A 22,920-nucleotide genomic window follows, 5' to 3' on the forward strand; every position below is an offset into this window, starting at 1 on the left:
AAGTATGCAAATCCTAATTTAACATATGCCAAGCTTAAGGAAGGAATTTTTTGTAGGAAATTTTGAAGGAATTTCCAAATTAAGAAACTCCTGAAAGACTGTTTGAAACCTGGTTAAAGGAGGTTGAATTGGCAGCTTCTTGTTGGGTTGGTTCTAGTCACATCACATTATTAGCAAAATGGCAACAGATATAGAGAACTAAGTGTTCTAATTTCATAAATCCATTTTGCCAGATGCACAAAGAAAATAGTTTTGCACAGCTTTTGGGAAGGGCTTTTTTTTTTTTTTTTTATTTTCTTTTAATGAAAACCCTAACCCATGAAAAGTATTAGAACCTTTATTAATTTATGTGCTGGAAAAGGAGACATGCCTTCCTGTGAAAGTGGATGAATTTACTAATATCTAAAAAAAGTGCTGAAAGGAAAGAGATTTTGAAGCATGTCTTTGTATGAATTGGCTGTCTTTAGTTAAATGTGTAACTAGAATGGTAGAACAGCAACAACTTTTCACAAGTCTGTTTGAAAGGGTGTACAAAATAATTTGTTGCATGATGTTTGGTGTACAAGACAATTTGGTGCATGGCAATTGAGCAAAAGATAGTTGGTAGCTACAACAATTTGGTGAATATAAAAATTCAGTGAATTCTGTGAGAATTTGATATGACGAAACAAGGTTGAAAATGCAGACTTTTAACATGCCATGCTGTAATTTATTTTTTTATTTAGTGTTTATGGTACAGTTCATATTTTTGATGACACACACTAGCCACTTCATTTTTTAATGTGCTTTCTAAAAAAAAGTACCATAGACAGATTAATGATTGGAAAATTATTTTACTTTCACTTCTGTAGGTTGTATTTTTAGGCAATTCAAATGATAAGTTGAATACACGGGGCCCTGGTCTAGTTGTATTCCCTACCTAAGACCAGGCAGGGGCCCTGTGGAATAAATTTTGAAAATCACTGCTTTAGAAAGTTATTCAAAGAGGAACAAATATCATAGAACTTATCCACTTTGCTATTTTATTTGATGAAAAAACAAACATAACAAATATAAAACACATCCCTCTTTTTCTCCACGCCTCCCTCCCCATCACATGAAACCAAGTTTGAAAACCTGTGTTATATAAGAATTAAAAAAAAAAAAAAAAAAATTGAATTTCTAATCATTATTCTATAAAGGAAGAATGTGAAACTAATATCTTGGTTTTAAAAAAATTTAATTAGGTCAACAACTTTATCATACTTTAACAACTGAGCAACTACAGAAAACTCCACAATTTGCAGTTGCTGTAAGCCAACCTACCACAACTATTCAGGCACAGGTAAGTCTCTTTGCTCTTGTAATTTATTTTTTTAATCAAAAACTATTTTTCAACCATTAGTATTTTAGAAGGAAAAAAAATTACAAATATTTGTATATGACTATATTATGTATGACGGCCTAAACTATATTAGGCTGCCACAGCCGAGAGGTCATGCACGAGGGTGCATAAGTACATGTGCCTTGAGTGACGGGGGTTCAAGTCCGTGACTGCTGAATACGGTGCTGTTTGTTGTATTCACTCTGTCTTGTGAACTCCTCTGACCGCATGACGTCCCGGAGTATAAACAGAAAATTTATTTTTCTTAGGTTCATCCACTTAGGTTCACACTGGGTTTAGTTTAAAGTGATCCTGAATTAGTAATTTTAGGGGCATTTTAATCTGTAAATAGATATTCATATTGTTTTAATTCATTTTACTTTGCTTTAAGCCCCTTTTCTATTTTTTTGCAATTAAATTTATGATGTTACAATTTTAGTGCTATAACTATATACCTTCCTGCTCTCTTCCACTCAGATTTAGTGGATTTCCCCCCCCCCCCACATCAACTGAGAGGCAAATTTATATAATGTATATGATTAAGAATGAGTGAAGAGTTAACGTAAGAAGGTAAACTCTAAACACTGTAATTTTCTGTGTAATGAACACAAAATAAATTAACTATACATTTTCTGATATTTTGAAATACTTGTTTAGTTATCAGAATAATCTTGAAATAACTCAGAAAGGGGCCTCAACTTTTTCAGTTCTTTGAGTTCCTTTGACAGTTTTCCTTTATCATGACTACATTAAGATATTTGATATAAACTAAAAGAAATGAAAAAATTGGCAAATTAACTTTTGAGTAGATATCTAAACATATTCTTATGAATTCTGTCCTTTTTTTTTACAATTTTGAGTAAAATATTAAGTGGTCCTTTCTCTTAAGAAAAACTGGGGTTAAAAATTTTAAATGATATTTCTTCTAAGTTTGTTACTAAGAAGATAGTAAATAATTTAGTTTGTGTATATTTTTAAGACAACTGGGATTCATCAGTTAGATGGCACTAATGACACAAGTGATGAAGAGGATGAAGATGAATATCAGGATGAAGAAGAAAGAGATGATAATGAAGAAGAGCAAAATGATGAAGAAAACTATGTTGGAGAAGAAGAGGTAAATAGCCTATCCTACAAATTTTCTTTGTGATGACTAGCATTTAATAGTATAGTAAACCCTCTGTTTTGCAGACTAATAGGGATGGAGTGTCCATTATTGCTGAATGTCCATTAAATCAAAAGTTTTTTTACAAGACCATTTTTACCACACATAATTGACAACTTAAATAGTTACTCTGTACGTGTATGTATTAGAAATTCCAAAAAAAGTTAAACAATAAAAAAAACAAGCTTTTATTTACCTTGACTTTCTTGAGTTGCTGGTAAGAAACTAGCTGAACACATTGGGAATATCATTCGTACACCTACCTACATGCAGCTATGTACACTCACCTGTTAAGCACTGTTGTACAAACTACTTATAAACTGCATTTTCAAGGTTAATACTAGTTGCTGCTTTTGTGCATTTTTTATTGCCAACTATTGAAATACCTCCATCAACACTATACATCAGCAAAACCACCTTAATCCTGCAGCATCATCAGTGCACCAGTCAGGAAACCTGACTGGTGCACTGATGGTAGTGATAAATGACGGAAGGAAGGAAGCGTATATAGCAGGCAGAGAGAGTAGTAGTAGTAGCATGTGATTCAAGAAAGCAAGTGTATGAGCTTATGCAGCATCAGCCAAAAAAAAAAAAATCACACCATTCCCTCCAAATGCCTGTCCAGTTCCTCCTTATTTATTTAACCTATCAACTTCCACAACATATAGAAGTTTGTTCCAGCAATTAACCACCCGCTGGCTAAAGACAAATTTCTGCACATCTATTCTACATCTGTCTTTTCTTAATTTGAATTAATGCCCCCTTAGGTTCGTAATCTGAACAAGTGGAAGGAACCCATCAGAATTCAGCATGCTAAACCCATTCAAGGCCTTATACACCTCAATCAGATCACCGTGCAGGTGCCTAGTCTCCAGCCACTGCAATTTGCAGAACTTAAGCCTCTCTTGGTAAGAGGATCCCTTCATTCCCCTCACCAATCTTGTTGACCTTCTCTGTACACGCTCAAGCAAATCTACATACTTCCTAAAATGAGGCCTCCAGACTTGTATGCAATACTCAAGGCATGGTCAGACCATTGCCTTATACAGAGGGACAATCACCTCCTTTTCCCTGCTAGCAAAATTCCTATATATCATTGACAAAACCCCATGACTGTCCTGGCAGCCTGTCTGTATTGCTCAGAAAACTTCATATCTGACTGCAAAATTACCCCCAGGTCTTTTTCATTTTCTACCACCTTAAGTTTAGTACCACACAGTTGGTACATTTCTCTGGGGTTACTTCTACCCATATGCAGTACTTTGCATTTGTCAAGGTTAAACTTCAGTTGCCACTTCTTAGCCCATCTGCCCAAATTATCTAGATCCTGTTGCAGTAGCACACTGCCATTACTATCATTAACAACCCTGCCAACCTTTGTATCATCTGCAAACTTCGACATTAAGCCTGATATGCCATCAGTATCATTGATAAATATATATACAAAACAACAGTAGACCCAACACTGAACCCTGTGGGACTCCACTAATAACATTAGTCCAAGAAGAGCAGCACCCATTGATTACCACCCTGCGTCTTCTCCCACTCAACCATCCTTTTATTCATTGTAGCAACTTATCCTTAATACCATTCTGCCCCAATTTGTACAATAGTCTTCCATGCGCAACAGTGTCAAAAGCTTTCCTGAAATCCAAATATATGATATCAAAATTATTTTTTGCATCCAGTTCCTTTATAACCACATCATAATATTCTATCAAATTTGTCAGACAAGACTTTCCCTTAAAAAACCCATGCTGTGTCTGAATTATTGCTGCAGTCTTGTCCAGATGATCTTGCAATGCATCTTTAACCAGTGACTCCATTATTTTACCCGGAACAGAAGTTACACTAACTGTTCTTTAATTACTCGTGTCACCCTTCGTTCCCCCTTTGAGAATTGGGGATACATTTGCACATCTCCAGTCCGTGGTGACCTCCCTAGAGTCCAAGGATGCTCTCATAATTATGGCTAAGGGTTCGCTTAGTTGCTTTGCCGTCTCCTTTAATATAACTGGATAGATCCCATCCACCCCAGGTGCCTTTCTTATGTTTAACAACAATTTCTCCTCCACTTTGCTCTCAGTTATTACAAAATCATTAAGCACCCTGCTACAATTTGATAACCTTCTGCCATTTTCAAACCTTAATAACTCCTCATGTGTGAATGTAGATGCAAAATACTCATTCAGTTTATTTGCTATCTGAGCAGGATCATCAACAGTGGAACCATCGATATCAAGTGATCCAATCAGATTCATCCCCTTCCTTTTAGAGTTTATATAAGTAAAGAAATCCTTGCTGTTTTTCTTAGTATCCTTTGCCAAATATTTCTCGTAATCTGCCTTCGCCTGCCTAACCTCCTTTATGACCTGATTACAGACTAGCTTATATCTGCCATAGGCTTCTGAGTCGCTTGATAATTTATATGCATCCCATGCATTTTTCTTCTGTGTCACGAGTCTCATTAGTTCATTTGATAACCATTTAGGCCTAAACCTTGAACAATATTTCTTAATAGGTATGAAACTTTTAGTAGCATCCACAATTAATTCCTTGAATGCTTCCCACTTAGAATTTACTGTTGGTAATATCGTCAGTTGATCCCACTGTACAGAATTCAAAAACTGTCTGAGACCACCGTACTCACCTTTACGGAAGCAAAAACCCTTTCCTTTACTCCTGATGGTAATTATATCTTTAAGTAAATCCCACATCAGTACACTACGATCACTGCCACTTAGTGGTTCCTTTATCCGCAGATTTTTAATGTATGAATCACTACTGATAATCATATCAAGAGTCTACCACTGTCACTACACTGACAGTGGTAGAGAATGAAAGGGACCTGGTGATGGTTGTGCAGTCAGATATGAAGTTCTCTGAGCAGTGCAGACGGGCTGCAAGAGTAGCTCATGGTGTATTGTCAATGATATATAGGAATTTTTCTAGCAGGGATAAGGAGGTGATTATTCCCTTGTATAAGGCAATGGTCAGGCCACACCTAGAGTACTGTATACAGACCTGGAGGCCTCATTTCAAGAAGGATGTAGAGCTGCTGGAACGAGTACAGAGAAGGGCAACAAGATTAGTGATTGGAACAAAGGGGGTGCTCTTATGAAGAAAGGCTTAAGTTTTGCGAATTATAGTGTCTGGAGACTAGGCACCAGCGAGGTGATCTGATAGAGGTGTACAAAGCCTTGAATGGTTTGAGCATGCTCAATGCTGATGGGATTCTTCCTCTTGCTCAGAATAATCACCTGAGAGGGCATAAATTCAAATTGAGGAAAGGCAGATGTAGGATAGATGTGCGGAAATTTGCCTTGAGCCAGCGGGTGGTTGGTAGGTGGAACAGACTTCCTTCCCTTGTCGTGGAAGTTGATAGCCTAAATAAGTTTAAGGCTCAGCTGGACAGGTATTTCGAACGAACAGAGGGGTGAAGTGGAAGTGGTTATTTTTGATTTATTTATTTTACTTTTTTTCTTTTTTTTTTTGGTTGATGTTGCATAAGCTTGCTTTCTTGCATCAAATGCCTCTACTAATGCTAATGCTAAGAGTATTACTCCCTCTGGTTGCCTCTCGAACATTCTGCTGCAGAAAACAGTCATCCAATAAATCCACAAAACTCTTACTAGTGTGTGAGTGACCAACCCATAAGTTCCAGTCAATATCTGGGAAGTAAAATCCCCCATTATAAGACATTCTGATTTACTGATAGACATTCCTCTATTTCTCTGTACAATTGTTCATTGTACTCATTCGAGTCATTAGGCCTATAACACACTCCTACTCTTATTTTTGCTTTTGCAGTGTTTATGTTACACCAAACTGACTGAACAGTGCACTGTTCATCTATATCAACTGGATGCACTTCTTTTGATTTTATGTTTTTCTTAATTAACAGCATGACACCTCCTCCCTTCCTATCCTGTCTATCCTTTCTGTACACATTGTACTCCCGAGAGAGAGAGAGAGAGAGAGAGAGAGAGAGAGAGAGAGAGAGAGAGAGAGAGAGAGAGCTTCTCACATTACCTGTTTATTCCCTCCAATAATTCTTATTCTTCCTTAAGTTTATTCAAACTACCTACTTCAGCAACACCAGACTGTGTTGCTATATTTAATTTCTTCCAACAATCAACTACTCTAGCTGAAAGCAAATTTCTGCACAACTGTCCATCAACCATCCTTCCCCAATTTCGGACAACACATGATGGGACATCATGTGTTGTCTGAAAAAAAAGTAAGAATTCCAATCAACATTTAGCTTACTCAATCCATTGAGAACCTTGAATATCTCAATCATCTCTTCTCACAGGTGCCTGGTTTCTAGATGCTACAATTTACAGAACTGAAGATTTTTTGGTAAGAATATCCTTACCTAGATCATTAACTACTCTCCTTATCTTTACATCATCTGCAAATTTTGACATCACACCTACTGTCTCTTTGTCAGTGCCAGAGCCAGTCATGCAGGACCTCACATGTGATTCATGAAATTGACTGTTGCACATTCTTCTCTGTGTCATAAAGTCCAAATGTCTCAAATGGCACAACCTTTGGCAATTTTGATAATGAAATTTATTTATACTTGATTAGATAGTATGAATCAGAGCTGTACTACTCGATATGTTCTACGTTGATAATAATATTAGTAAAATAATAAGAGGAGTTTACCTCAATATAGTGCATAGAACACTTCCGTATGATACCCTCCAGAAATTAAAACGGAAAAGGCAAAAAAATCGACAACTTACCGGTACATTAGAGTAAAATATACATCATCTGCAAATTTTGTATGGACTGGTGAGTATGGACTTGGTACACCCAGGGTCCTGAGCTGGATATCATCATTCTTCTCTTTCTTGGTGATTCCCTTCTACTTCTGATTCTCTCTCTCTCTCTCTCTTTGGCTAGTGCAACATAAGCCTCAGGCTTCCTTGCACCATATGGCTAATAATAATAATAATTATACTTCATATAAACAATCAGAAAAACTAAATCAATGTTTATGTTCAATGGTTAATGGCAGGCAAGGGTTTTTTTCTGTCCAAGTTCCATAAGGAAACACATTGAACTTGAAGACAAAAAACGTTGGCATTTCCGATTATAAAATCTGTTTTCCTCCTGTACAGCCATCCATTTATACTTCATATAAACAATCTGAAAAACTAAGTGGATGTTTATATTCAATTGTTATAGCAGCAGGTGGCATTGTGTTTTTAAAGTGTAGAAGTCATGAAGTAACTTATACTCTGTGTTAGAATGAAGTATTTAGACATGTCGTCAAGATCTAGTAAAAGACCTTTCTGATGCCAAAAATTGAGAAATTGTTACACCTGCCTAAAGAAATTGAGGTGGAAAAAAAGGAAACTTACAAATAAGTTAGTTTGACTGTTCCATATGATAACCCCAGGGGCTCACATCTGGTGAGTATGGACTTGGTACACCCAGGGTCCTGAGCTGGATATCATCATTCTTCTCTTTCTTGGTGATTCCCTTCTACTTCTGATACTTGTTCTCTCTCTCTCTCTCTCAGGGTAACTCGGGAATTTTTTTTTTTTTTTTTTTTTTTGTCTAGTGCAACATAAGCCTCAGGCTTCCTTGCACCATATGGCTAATAATAATAATGTTACTGGGTTTAGGTTTCACTAAATGAACTGAATGAGATTTTTGGAGTTATCAACATGAGACTAAATGAAAAAAAATTGGTCTGAAAAATGAACAGACAGAATTAAATTTTTAAAGGATTTATTTTGCAGGAAGAGATTTCTACAGCTATTTTGGATGTTGCATTTCTGCCCGCTCACAAAAGGACAAACAAGGAATTCCAAATAGGGGTTCTAAAGTAAAAAAATCGTCAGTATCCAAATTGAAGGTTTGTGAATATTTTCTTCCAGGAAGAAATATTACATTAGACCATTTAAGCTGCTTTTTCATGCCGTTTTATATATTATTATAAATATTTATTAGCTCATGCAAACCCTTAAATAAATAAATTTTTGAACATCACTGGCAAAAATTGTCTTTTTTTTTATTGATAGTGCTGGAGTGTATGGGGAAGACAATGAAAATAATGCTGAACCACAAAGGGTTAATATTTATACGTATGCAAATTTAAAATTTTATGCTCCTAATAATTCCCTGAACTGGAAAATGGAAGGAATGTAGCTGATTGGTCAAGTGCAAGAATGCAGTAATATACACACATTTGAGTGAACTGTGGTTCAAGCCTGCATAACTGCTAAATACAGTTAACAGTTGTATTAATTACAAAATAATTTGTCAACTCGACCTGGTAGTTGTGATATTATAAATAAATACATTATTAGTTTGTTTATATATTATGATTATAATTTTTTTTCAACAGAATTAATTTTTGTATTTTTAAGGTGTAAAAAAATGCAGCATTTTTTTGAATATTTTAAGTTTTTATACTGCAATCAATTAAAAAATAAATAAATACACAAGCAGAATCTTAAAAAAACATAAAAATTAAAAAGAGTTGGTCACTTATCAGGTTCCACATAACTGTGTTTGTTACAACAAACTGGGGTGTAGCTGTCTGCCAGGTTAAAAAAATCAGAAACAACAGTGGTCCCAGAACTAATCCTTGGGGAACATCACTTCTTATGTTAGCCTAATCTGATGAATAACGAGTAATCACAATCCTCTTGCCCTGCAACCTGTCTAAGGATTATTCCACCCTGTTTTAGATTATACAGTAATTGGTCATGCACAATTACAGTTTCAACTGGATACTTTCTGAGATAGCCATGTAGGAAGAAAGATAATAGTGGAATTTCATTCTTCCAGTTAAGTGTATTCTAGATATCCTAATTAATACATGGTATACTTTTTTGCTCATTGTACTAATGTTAACTTATTTTTACTTAAATGATAATTTATAAAATATCATTTTGTAACATCATGCCAATTTTAATCTAATGTGATTTTTATAGGAACCTCTGAATTCTAATGATGATGTTACTGATGATGAGTCTGCAGATCTGTTTGACACAGATAATGTGGTTGTCTGTCAGTATGATAAAGTAAGTTACATTTAAATAATTAAAAATTTTTTTTTTTCCCTTTTAGAAAATATAAAATGCCAACCACCTATGCTAATGGTGGTTAAGTGTGGATAAATTTATACATAAATCTTTAATTTTGTTGTGATTTCCAATATAGGCAACTTTCAATATCACAAAATAGGCAACTTTCAATAATAAAACTTCAATATGAAGTTAAATGTATTAAGAAAAGTGTTAAAAACTGTATTTATGCACGTGATAAAATATAAATATTGCAGAATGATGTGCACATTTGGATTGTTAATAAATTCAACTAATACAGAGGCGTAAACCTGTAATGTAAACTTGTACGTTTTGTAATCAGCTAAAAGTTGCCCAGTTCTCTTCAGTTACTCTAAAAAAAATACAAGGAAAAAAAAAAATTATTATTTTTTAATAGGATGGTTATAATTAAAGTGCATCACTTCAGTTGGCTGTAGGTGGGAAACCGTTAATGAAAGATACTTTAGAATGGACATTATCCAATGCATGTAGAAATGGAAAGTATAAAAATAGTTCCAAAAACTATGAGCAGAGAGAAATACTATTGTATGTATGTGTGCCAGATTCCAAATCTAGCCCTGTAACACTTCTGAAAGAATTTAAAAATGGTATGACTGGGGTAGGATGGTGATGTCAACAGATCTAGAAATAATACTTCAAAAGATGGATCATGTGTTGTTGAAGTTGTTTTACCAGAAAAACAAAAACTCTGTGGCTGTGCTCATAGAATATGGGCATTTAAAACCGTTAAGAAGCAAAGCACTTTTCCCAAAACAGCTGCAAAATGATTTGAAAATTCAAAAAAAAAACAGGAAACTATCTCACTGCAGAGGATGCCTACCAGTTGTGGCAGCTTTTGTCAAAGGGATTGACATTGCTGTGGCTAACGATACAGCACAAAATCAACATTTGTCCATTAGTGCTAGGACAGTATCACAACAGCTTAACAGGCGCCTCCGTAGCCAGGTGGGAAGGAGCAGCAGTGCGTAGCACACGCTTCTTGATTAGACCGGGGTTCGAGCCCTTCACCACCAAATACGGAGGATGTGGAAAGGTCAGGGAATGACCACCGCATAACCCGGAGCAATATGGCCTTAGTTGCTAATGCTCCTAAAAACCAAATAAATAACAATAACAACAGCTTAACATTCCTTCTTAAACTGCCCATAAAGTTCTTTGATCCAATCATTCCTTTGTACCTCTTCGTGTGGTGCAACAGCTAACACAAACTGATCCACATTAATGACTTTGCCTTGTAGTTTCTGGCAAGGATGGAGGTCAATGACATGGCCAGAGAACATCTTGTGGGTGGACAAGGCTCATTTCCAGTTAATTGGCAGTGTGAATACCCATAATTCTTGGGTGTGGGGGTCATCACCTCCAGACATACCATGACAACCAAGAATTACTGCAATCTTCTCAGTCATTGTGTAATTCCTTTTCTTTATAAATAACTGTTTTTATGCAGGATGGAACTCCTTTGCACATTTGTTGGCCAGTAGCTTCATAAGCTATTTCACGATAATCACATAATTTCCCATCACTTTAGAAAAGTTAGTAGTGACAAAATATGCAAAGAAATAAACTTATACAGCATTAGCCAAAAAAAATTGTTTGTCAGTTGCCTAGCTCTCAGCTGTTTTGATTTATGACAAATTCTGTTTTTCATGTGTGTATACTTTGGCCAGGAGTACTGCAAGTTGCTAATGTATAATAAAATTTCAAAATATTTTAGAAAATATAATTTTTGGTTAAAACATTTTTCCAACTTAATTTTCAATTTTCTCATAAGCCATCAACATACATATTGCATCATCCCATATTGCACATTATTGTATCATTCTTACTTTTGAGCTACAAATAGCAGGTCAGTCAGCAGTGCAAGTTAATGTTAATGATAGAGGATTCCTGTTCCAATGGCCGAATTAACAACAAGAAAACGTAATGCTGTTATAATGATGCACAATAAGGGCATTACTAATGCTGGAACAGCTAACCAATGCCAGTGTTTGGAAGCTACCATTTCCAAATTGTAGAAACAATTTAGGGAAGAAGAAGAAACTATAGAAATTGAGGCTAGAAGTGGCCATTCTAGGACATAATTTATGCAATCCTTCACATAAATGGTGTGAAAGATTTATTCTTCGAAATTACTGGGTAAATACCATCAACTCTAGGAGCCTTATTTGTTTTCAGGCTCAAGTTTTTCTAATAAATGTAGGTCTGCATTCTGTTTTACTGCTGATAAGAAATCTAAACTACATTTTTAATGGAAGTTTCAAAATTTACTTAATCTGTTCTGTTTCTATATGTCATAATTTTTTACAAATGAAAAGAAAATATTGGCAATGAGGTACTTACTATATTTAAACGGCTTCCATAGCGGAGTGGTCAGGAGCAGGAGTGCAGTAGCACACACTTTTTGAGTAGACCAGGGTTCAAGCCCCTGACTGCAAAATAAAATCAATCTGCCAAACTGCACAGGACCATTCCTGTGGGAAGCATTCAAGGAATTAATCGTGGAAGCTACTAAAAGTTTCATACCTATTAAGAAATATTGTTCAAGGTTTAGGCCTAAATGGTTATCAAATGATAACCATTAATAGGAGAGACTGCTTCTACAGGGATGGGATACACTTAAATAGAAAGGGTGCAAGAATATTTGCTGATGCTGTTGAGGCAGTGTTAGGTGGGTCGAAAAACTGATAACTTGGGGGGATACAAGGACTAATAGTTTAACAGTAGCCATAGGCAGAGGTGAAGGTGATTCTTGCACAACTTCTATTAGAATAAGTAGCGACCTGGAGCGAGGGGTGTTGGGGGTTTCAGGGACGGATGGCAGTCATCCTGAAATAGGTGGGTATATAGGATGTGTTATGGGGAATAGGAATAGGAGCATGTATGCTTGATTGTATACCAATGCCAGAAGTATAGTAAATAAATTTGATGAATTTGAAGTGTTGATCAAGACATTAAAGGCGGATATTGTTGGGATAGCAGAAATGTAGTGTCACACAGATATAAGAAATGCAGAACTGGAATTTGGGGGGTACAATGTGTACAGAAAAGATAGAAAGGGAGGAGGTGTTATGCTGTTAATTAAGAAAAACAAAATCAAAAGAAGTGCACCCAATTGATATAGATGAACAGTGCACTGTTGAATCAGTTTGGTGTGACATAAGCACTGCGAAAGCAAAAATAAGAGTAGGAGTGTGTTATAGGCCTAATGACTCGAATGAGTACAATGAACAATTATACAGAGAAATAGAGTGGGCCAGTAAATCAGAATGTCTTATAATGGGGGATTTTAACTTCCCAGATATTGGAACTTGTTGGTCACTCACACACTAGTCAGACTTTTGTGGATTTATTGGATGATTGTTTTCTGCAGCAGCATGTTCGAGAGGCAACCAATGAGAATAATATTCTTGATCTGGTTATCAGCAGTGATCATTCGTGTATTAAGAATTTGCAGATAAAGGAACCACTAGGTGGCAGTGATCACAGTGTACTAATGCTGGATTTACTTAAAGATATAATTACCATCAGGGGTAAAGGAAAGGATTTTTGCTTCCGTAAAGGTGAGTACAGTGGTCTCAGAAAGTTTTTAAATTCTCTACAGTGGGATAAACTGACGATGTTACCAACAGTAAATTCTAAGTGGGAAGCATTCAAGGAATTAATCGTGGAAGCTACTAAAAGTTTCATACCTATTAAGAAGTATTGTTCAAGGTTTAGGCCTAAATGGTTATCAAATGAACTAATGAGACTCGTGACAGAGAAGAAAAATGCATTGGATGCATATAAATTATTCAAGCGACTCAGAAGCCTATGGCAGATATAAGCTAGTCTGTAATCAGGTCACAAAGGAGGTTAGGCAGGCGAAGGCAGATTACGAGACATCTTTGGCAAAAGATGCTAAGAAAATCAGCAAGGATTTCTTTACTTATATAAACTCTAAAAGGAAGGGGATGAATCTGATGGGTCCACTGTTGATGATCCTGCTCAGATAGCAAACAAACTGAATGAGTATTTATCTACATTCACACATGAGGAGTTATTAAGGTTATCAAATTGTAGCAGGGTGCTTATGATTTTGTAATAACCGAGATCAAAGTGGAGGAGAAATTGTTGAAGTTAAACATAAGAAAGGCACCTGGGGTGGATTGGATCTATCCAGTTACATTAAAGGAGGCGGCAAAGAAACTAAGCAAACACTTAGCTATAATTATGAGAGCATCCTTGGACTCAGGGGAGGTTCCCTTGGACTGGAGATGTGCAAATGTATCCCCAATTCACAAAGGGGGATCGAAGGGTGACACGAGTAATTACAGACCAGTTTAACTTCTGTTTTGGAGGAAATAATAGAGTCACTGGTTAAAGAAGCATTGCAAGATCATTTAGACAAGACTGCAGTAATAATTCAGACACAGCATGGGCTTGTTAAGGGAAATGGGCTTGTCTGACAAATTTGTCAGACACAGCATGGGCTTGTCTGACAAATTTGATTGTATACTGTGATGTGGTTACAAAGGAACTGGATGCAAAAAATAATTTTGATGATATATATTTGGATTTCAGGAAAGCTTTTGACACTGTTGCGCATGGAAGACTATTGTACAAATTGGAGCAGAATGGTAATAAGGGTAAGTTGCTACAAGGGATAAAAGGATGGTTGAGTGGGAGAAGACAGAGGGTGGTAATCAATGGGTGCTGCTCTTCGTGGATTAATGTTATTAGTGGAGTCTCACAGGGTTCGGTGTTGGGTCCACTGTTGTTTTTTATATTTATCAATGATATTGATGAAGGTATATCAGGCTTAATGTCAAAGTTTGAAGATGATACAAAGGTTATCAGGGTTGTTAATGATAGTAATGGCAGTGTGCTACTGCAACAGGATCTAGAAAAGCTGGGCTGAGAAGTTGCAACTGAAATTTAACATTGACAAATGCAAAGTACTGAATATTGTATATTTCTCTGAGGTAGAAGTAACCCCAGAGAAACGTACCAACTGTGTCATACTACACTCAGAGTGGCAGTGAATGAAAACGACCTGGGGTAATTGTGAAGTCAGATATGAAGTTTTCTGAGCAATGCAGACAGGCTGCCAGAGCAGGTCATGGGGTCTTGTCAATGATATACAGGAATTTTTCTAGCAGGGATAAGGAGGTGATTATCCCCTTGTAAAAGGCAATGGTCAGGCTGCACTTTGCATACTGCGTACAGGTGTGGAAGCCTTATTTTCGGAAGGATATAGAGTTGCTAGAACGAGTACAGAGAAGGGCAACAAGATTGGTGAGGGGAACAAAGGGATCCTCTTACCCCGAAAGGCTTAAGTTCTGCAAATTGCAGCATGGGGCAGGTCATGGGGTTTTGTCAATGATATATAGGAATTTTGCTAGCAGGGAAAATGAGGTGATTATCCTTCTGTATAAGGCAATGGTCAGGCCATGCCTTGAGTACTGCATTCAGGTCTGGAGGCCTCATTTTAGGAAGGATGTAGATTTACTTGAGCTTGTACAGAGAAGGGCAACAAGATTGGTGAGGGGAATGAAGGTATCCTCTTACCAAGAGAGGCTTAAGTTCTGCAAATTGCAGTGCCTGGAGACTAGGCACCTGCACGGTGATCTGATTGAGGTATATAAGGCCTTGAATGGGTTGAGCACGCTGAATTCTGATGGGATCCTTCCACTTGTTCAGATTACGAACCTAAGGGGGCATAAATTCAAATTAAGAAAAGACATGTAGAATAGATGTGCGGAAATTTTCCTTTAGCCAGCGGGTGGTTAATTGCTGGAACAAACTTCCATCTGTCGTTGTGATAGGTTGAATAAATTTAAGGAGGAACTGGACAGGCATTTGGAGGGAATGGTGTGATTTTTTTTTTTTTTTTTTTTTTTTTTTGTGGCTGATGCTGCATAAGCTCATACACATGCTTTCTTGCATTACATGCCACTACTACTACTATCTTGTGACTAAGCACCTGCAAGATGATCTGATTGATGTGTTCAAGGCCTTGAATGGTTTGAGCAGGCTCAGTACTGATGGGATTCTTCCTCTTACTCAGATTACAAACCTGAGGGGGCCATAAATTCAGATTGAAGAAAGACAGTTGTAGAACAGATGTGCAGAAATTTGCTTTTAGCCAGCGGGTAGTTGATTGCTGGAACAGACTTCCATCTGTTGTTGTGGCTATAGCTTAAATAAATTCAAGGAAGAACTGGACAGACTTTTAGAGAAAATAGATATGTGAAATGAGAGGGGTTTTTTTTGTTTTTTTTTCTTGGCTGATGCGGCATAAGCTTGCTTTCTCGCATCATATGCATCTGCTAATGCTGAAGTCTCTCTGCTGCACTCTGTCTTGTAGACGTTCTGATTCTGCTGTCAGCCTTTTCTATAGATACCTCTGTGGGCACATTGTTCTTCTGAATTGGCTTTTGTAATTCCTGCTCTCACTTTCAAAGCAGTCCGAACACATGCTGCAACCAGTCAACATCATTTTACAGTCCAACATCAAACTTTCAGAACCACCTTTTCTTCTTTCTCATTTATTCATTCAACTTCGGTTTTCTGGAACAACCTTCCTTCATAGTATTTCCTAAAAATTACAACCTATAGAAGTTAAAGCCTAATGTCAAGAAATATCTTCTTTCATGTTCTCAACCTCCAACTCATGCACTGTACTAAGTACAATAGGTTCTAATACCTCTCTTGTGTGGAGTTTTCATAAAAAAAAAAAAAAAGTGATGAGAATTTAGTATAAAAATCCTTGAAACAAATTTCTTTCTTTATTCAGGGCCTGCGCAAATTGTTTCATCAAAACTAGCTTTATATGCAGAGGAAGTACCAGTACTCATTCAATCTGTTAGTAGCTCATCTTTGAACCTGGTGTCAGAGACTGTCTTTGGTGGCCACACTTTCCTTTCCCAATATTTGCTTCTTGTCTAGCTATCCCACTCGCACAGAAAACAATGCATTTTTCTGTTATCGTGTTGTTGGCTAAGTAGCCTTAATAATTTCACTAATAACTTTAAAATCACCACACAATAGCCAGCCATGATCCTTATACTGACCTTTTTCAAAAAAACTTAATGTTTTTGTAGTTCTTTTAGTTCTTTAATGTTCTTTTAGGTTTGTTGAATGGGCTACAGGAATGGATGCATACTTTTTTCCCATTATGAAGGAGAACTCCTTTGCATCTTTTCTTTAAGGCAGTAAATAGCCTCCATTCTGTTGGTAGAAAATTCCAGAAACATTCCTAACTACAGGAATGTTGTTGCAATATATTATTGGGCATTCTCTGTAAAAATGGGGAATCCATTGTTTTTCACATTGTAAAACAATAGATTCATGAATACAATAAAAGTTCCTGAAGTTAGCAAATTCTTGGATTTCAGTCTTGCCTCTAAAAGTTCTGCAGACTCTTCAAGTAGATTAAATTTCTATGAGATTGTAGAGTTTGTGTAAACAGCTATGTGTAAGCACTAGCTTTTAGCACTTTATATAAACAGCTATGGAAAAGTTGTGAATTTCTTTGTCACAGTACTGAATACCATCTTCTAGATCACAAATGTCAGATTCTGAATCTGATGGCACATGCTCAAGAATGACTTGGAGGTGGTAGTATCAGTAGTTAAGGTCCATGGCATATACAAAAGTAGCAGTAATTAATATGCTCTAAAGGTTCCCTCTACACCATGGGAATGGCAGGTATCATGACTGCCTTTTTACCACATTTCCACAAGCTCAGGCCTTCCACATGTATGGCACACTTTATGGGGACTAACTTTTATTCCAAAATATATGATCCATATACTTTTTTCAAAAATGATGTTATTACCTGCTTTTGTTTTTCCATGACATAGTTATTGCAAATGTAACAAGATATATTTTGTTTGTTCACATAATTATGAGTTGCCATTGTCAAAGACACAAAATGTGAAAATGTTTAAATCATGTTAGAAGCAGATGCTAGTTTAGTGTAACTACACCAAAAAACTGAATACAGAAGAAACACTTCATAGGTTTGTATAGCTTGCTGACTTGAAGGTCTTTGTCCAAACACGGCCAGACACATCTACCTGTTAGTTGTAAAGGAAGTAGTATGCATGTCAATGTCATATATACATAAAATGTGTACCTAAAAACCTTGTTATTTGTAAAAAAAAAAACAAAAAAAAAAAACATGCATTTTAGAAACATCAAAATCGATGCAGACCACTGATCATCTGTAATTTCATACTGTTGAGGTAGACAAGACTCTGGAAAGTATTAAGCATTGAATGGCAGTAATTATAGACTTAGTCTGATTTCATCTACCCCTGCTACCAATTTTTGCACTTAATTTTCTACCTCACTACAGTATATTCATATTGTTGAGGTAGAAAAGTTATGGAAAATATTAAGTATGGAATGGCAGCAGGTATAGATGAAAATCACTAGTTTCACTGAATTCATTTCAAGTTTTTGAAGTGATAATTAAACATGCATTTCAAACAGTAGCACTGCATCGGAACTTATTTGTATTTTGTTGAAATATATATTTGCTGCAAAGTGATAAATATATAAATATCAATTTATCAACTCAGTCATTTTAAAGTTACAAAATATACATGTAATCTCTTTAATGAGTATATATAAAGATATAATTTTTTTGTATGTGGATGGACTGTGGGGTATATATGTAGATCTCCTTTTTGAAAGTAACTTCAGTGTGCCCACTAATGTACACAAAGTGTATTGAAATTTTTTTCAGTTCATGCTGCCATTTCTTATTTGTGATTTCCAACAAATCATAGAGACAGCTTATCACAGATTGGTAGCACAAAATCAGCTTTGAAGATTAAATGAATAAATCATACTTGTTAATGTCAGTTATCTGATTTGGGTTTAAAAAAGGTTAAAAGAAATTCTCTAAAATTGAGATCTAGAAGTTGATGTAAAAAAAAAAATAATAATAAGATTATTATGAAATTTTTTTTTACAATTGAAAGAGTTCTAATTTAATTTTTTACTATTTCATTCTAATATTAGGCAATCGAGTCAAACTAAGATCGTATTAATATTTATATTAATATTAATAATTTATATTAATTAATTATACAAGGAGCGAGGGAATGATGCTAACAGTGGGGAAGATGGATTGCAAATTAGCAACACATACAACATACCCCATATTCTTCCTGATGAGGTAGAACATGCATTGAAGAAAACGAAGAATCAGAAAGCCCCAGGGGAAGATGACATTACTGTAGAGTTGTTAAAATTGGAAGGAAGAGACATAACACAAAAACTGGCAAGGCTCTTCACAAAGTGCATTAGAAAAGGTGTGACGCCTAAGCAGTGGAATAATGCAATCATAGTTTTGCTGCATAAGAAAGGAGATAAATCAGAAATTGGAAATTATAGACCAATTAGCTTGTTATCCTACATCTACAAGTTGTTCACAAGGGCCATTACTAACAGATTAGAAAGAATACATGATGAGAATCAACCGAAAGAGCAAGCTGGCTTTAGGACAGGATTCTCAACTACCTTCACATAATATCACAGCTAATGGAGAAAGCAAATGAATATAAAACACCATTATGCCTGGCATTTGTGGATTATGAAAAGGCATTTGACTTCATACAGCATAAGGCAATGTTTCGGGCACTGGAAAGACAAGGCATAGATACCCCATATATTATGGTTTTGAAGGAAATATATGAGAGTGTACCTCCTTTATTAGACTAGACAAAGACAGTAGAAAATTTAGAAAAAAAGTCATGGAAAATATTCGAGAAAGTATAATAATTGAGAAAATATAATAATCGAGAAAGGAGTTCGACAAGGAGACACAATATCTCCGAAGCTGTTTACTGCTGCCCTTGAGGAAGCTTTCAGAAGATTAGACTGGTCGCAGAAAGGAGTCAATGTGAACGGAGAGTATCTAAACCATTTACGATTTGCAGATGACATTGTGGTCATAAGCCATGATCCCAAAGAATTAGAGGAAAATCTTAATCAGTTATGCACAGTTAGTAAGAATTTTGGACTAAAGATGAATATGGCTAAAACAAAAGTAATGATGAACAAGTATGCCACGGAAAGGGAAATAATGATTGAAGGAGCAGTAATTGAAAAGGCGGAGTCATATATTTATCTGGGACAAGTTATTAGCTGTAATAATGATAAATGGCTGGAAGTCAAGAGAAGAATAAATTTTGGATGGATGGCATTCAGGAAATATAGTCACATACTGAAGAGCAATATCCCACTTTGTCTGAAATGTAAAATAATGAACCAATGTATACTCCCCACCATGACTTATGGAAGTGAAACTTGGACACTCACCAAAAGAATGGAAGAGAAGCTGAGAACTACACAGCGAAGAAGGAAACGAATTATATTGGGAATCAGTCTGTTAGATAACAAGAGAAACACATGGATTAGGCAGCAAAGTAAAGGACATTCTTATCAAAACTAAAGAACTAAAATGGTCTTGGGCAGGACACATAGCTCAAAGACATGATGACAGATGGACTAAGAAAATAACAGAATGGTACCCAAGAGGAGCTAGAAGAAAACCTGAAAGACAAAGGCGGAGATGGATAGATGAAATTCATGAGTTTGTGAGTAGTAAATGGATGGCCAGTGCTCAAAACAGAAGGAACTGGAAAGTTGCTGGAGAGGCCTTCATCCTGCAGTGGATTGAAAATGGCTGATGATGATGATATGAAGAGATTTTTTTCATGAAACTTAAATTCCACATTTGAGTTCCACATATCAGAAACTTGCTACTTGTAAAAAAATAAAATCTGTTTAATCACTTCTGAATTCTAATTTTTTTGTAAGTATGACTAATTTTAATCACATTGATGGTAAAATATGACCTAAGTAACCCTTGCACCAGAAATCGTCATAACAGTAGCTACTTGGAGCAATACATATACTTTCGGGAAACTTGTTGATGAAATGGTTAATAGTGTATAATTATGAATAAACACTGTTATAGGCAAATTTTTAAACAATTCTTTTACTGTAATATTATATTTTTCAGCTTTTTGTGACTTAACTTATAGTCTAAGTTCATTTTATTTCTAATGGATTTTAATCTAAATAGATTACACGGAGCAAGAACAGATGGAAGTTTCATTTGAAAGATGGCATTATGAACCTTCAAGGAAAAGACTATGTTTTCCAGAAAGCTTTGGGAGATTCAGAGTGGTAGCAAGGAAGTTAAAGATGAAATGCATCTAATGTACTTGCACCCAGTAAGACAATCTGAGTGGCAGTGGCCTGCCTGTTGATTGTTTTGCTTTCCTTCAGGATTGCCTTAAAGGCCTGGCACCCAGTGCATGTTTTGACTATTGGACAAAGACGTGGCTGTGGTGGTGCTGCTTTTCCTCTCTCACATCTTAACAGACCTGTGATCTCCATACAATTGATGTGTACAGTAAATCTTGTAATGAAATTTGTGGGGGTGAGTTGGTCTGTACTCTTTGGACTCTTTTTTGTTTGTTTTTTTTGTTTGTTTGTTTGTTTTTGTATAGTGTAGACCACTGGCTTTAAAATGGTGTATTAAAGATAAGGTTTTAAACATTTTACTGTTCTTCACACACACACACACACACACACACACACACACACACACACACACACACACACACACACACACACACACACACTCTTAAAATTTGTCAGTTGGTTAGTATATGTAGTAAGCATCAAAGGTTATACTCTAAAATTCTGATCTAGAGAACTTAAACTTTGCTGGCATGCTAAGCAAAGTAAATATTCTCCTCAATAAATAAAATCACTTTGTATTGTGTAATTACTGATTTGTGATTTGTAATTATTGGTTTTTAAATGAAAGAAAGCTCTGGTCAATTGGCTTTGAAATTTTGCAATATTAATGCCAATATTATAAATGAAAGTGGTGTCGATTACCAGGTATGGCATATGCGTACGCATTCGAGCTGCTCTTATTTATTGTGCAAACATTTTGTGTTACACAGATTTTATGATAATGCAAATGGTCGTGAATTATGTAGACACTGCCGTAACCTACACTAAGATGATAGGTCACTCTCTGTTGTGCTAGTGGTTACATGTCAATTAGCTTGTACCATATCATCCACCATTTTGAGTGGTTGCCTGATCAGTGACAATTCTTTGACCAGGACATGGCAAGTCTTGGATAATTTGCCACTGTCTCTGTTAAATTTCCTGCCCCACCAGCCAAAAAAAAAAAATTTTTGAATTACCCTGAGAGAGAGAGAGAGAGAGAGAGAGAGAGAGAGAGAGAGAGAGAGAGAGTGTCAGAAGTAAAAAAGAATCACCAAGAAAGAGAAGAATGATGATATCCAGCTCAGAACCCTGGGTGTGCCAAACCCATACTCATCAGATGTGTAAGCCCCTGGGGTAGTTCTTCCACTTTCTACTGGCTTGGTAATTCAGCTCATAATTTTCTTAATTCATCATAATCTTTAGGATATTAGCATTCTTTCACCTTTCACAAATCTACTACACTTCTTTTTCTACTTTCCTCACCTTTATAGTTACTGGCACTTTGTGTAACTGTCACATCCATTTATTCAATATATACTTTATTCAATATATCAATACAAACTTATATCCTTGCATCCTTTAATGATGCTTTGTGCTTTTAGGTGCATCTGTCATACTTGATTTATTAATCTTTCATTCACTGAAACCATTTCAACAACTTAATACCTTTGTAACTTTTTAAACATTTCCTTTAAGGGGTTACATTTAATATTCTTATATATATATATATATATATATATATAAGCAGAAAGAAAATTAAAAACAGATGAAAAAAATAATAGTATTAAAAGTGATAAAATATGTAAGAAACTTTCAGAATGGAGTGTTCCTTCTTCAGCTTGAAAGAACATCTAGCATTCAACTTAGGATTGACATGTGGACATAACTGATATGGACCATAAATAAAAGGAAAGTAAAAAAAAGAAAAGGAGGGTAAAAAAGAAAGAAACAAAAGTGAGAAAAAAGGAAGGAAATGAGAAAAACAGGATAGTTTGTTATACTTTGGGATGAAATGTTGTTCAGTGGCTAAGGAATAATAAGGAATAGATCATTCATCACAAAATTACTCTTCCCATAATAGCATATATGTAGGTTCCCCTATTTCAGTTAAAATTTGGAAGAAGTCTGAAATCTCAATAAATATTAGATTGAGATTGATACTTAAACTAGTAATTTTCTGCCACCAATGAAATGCATAAAAGTGTCTTTGCCAATCAATTCATGTTCTAAGATGATAAGTCTCTTGCCAGTTTCAACAATGTAACAAA

At 35.7% G+C, this 22,920-nt stretch overlaps 1 protein-coding gene across 1 annotated transcript in view; it reads left to right on the forward strand.

The window, feature by feature from the left end:
• The window catches only part of LOC150076878 (transcription initiation factor IIA subunit 1-like), a 130,800-nt gene extending 109,716 nt beyond the window's left edge, over positions 1-21,084 (forward strand). Inside the window, exons 7-10 of the mRNA XM_090386101.1 lie at positions 1,227-1,324; positions 2,343-2,480; positions 9,488-9,577; positions 20,706-21,084. Of these exons, the coding sequence (XP_090242227.1) occupies positions 1,227-1,324; positions 2,343-2,480; positions 9,488-9,577; positions 20,706-20,813 (434 nt within the window). The 3' untranslated portion in view covers positions 20,814-21,084. The remainder of the gene's footprint in view (positions 1-1,226; positions 1,325-2,342; positions 2,481-9,487; positions 9,578-20,705) is intronic.
• The last annotated feature ends 1,836 nt before the right edge of the window (positions 21,085-22,920 follow it).

Source organism: Mastigoproctus giganteus, chromosome 12 (genome assembly GCF_048544385.1).
Source record: "Mastigoproctus giganteus isolate SK-2022 chromosome 12, ASM4854438v1, whole genome shotgun sequence".
In the NCBI taxonomy this organism is placed as follows: domain Eukaryota; kingdom Metazoa; phylum Arthropoda; class Arachnida; order Uropygi; family Thelyphonidae; genus Mastigoproctus; species Mastigoproctus giganteus.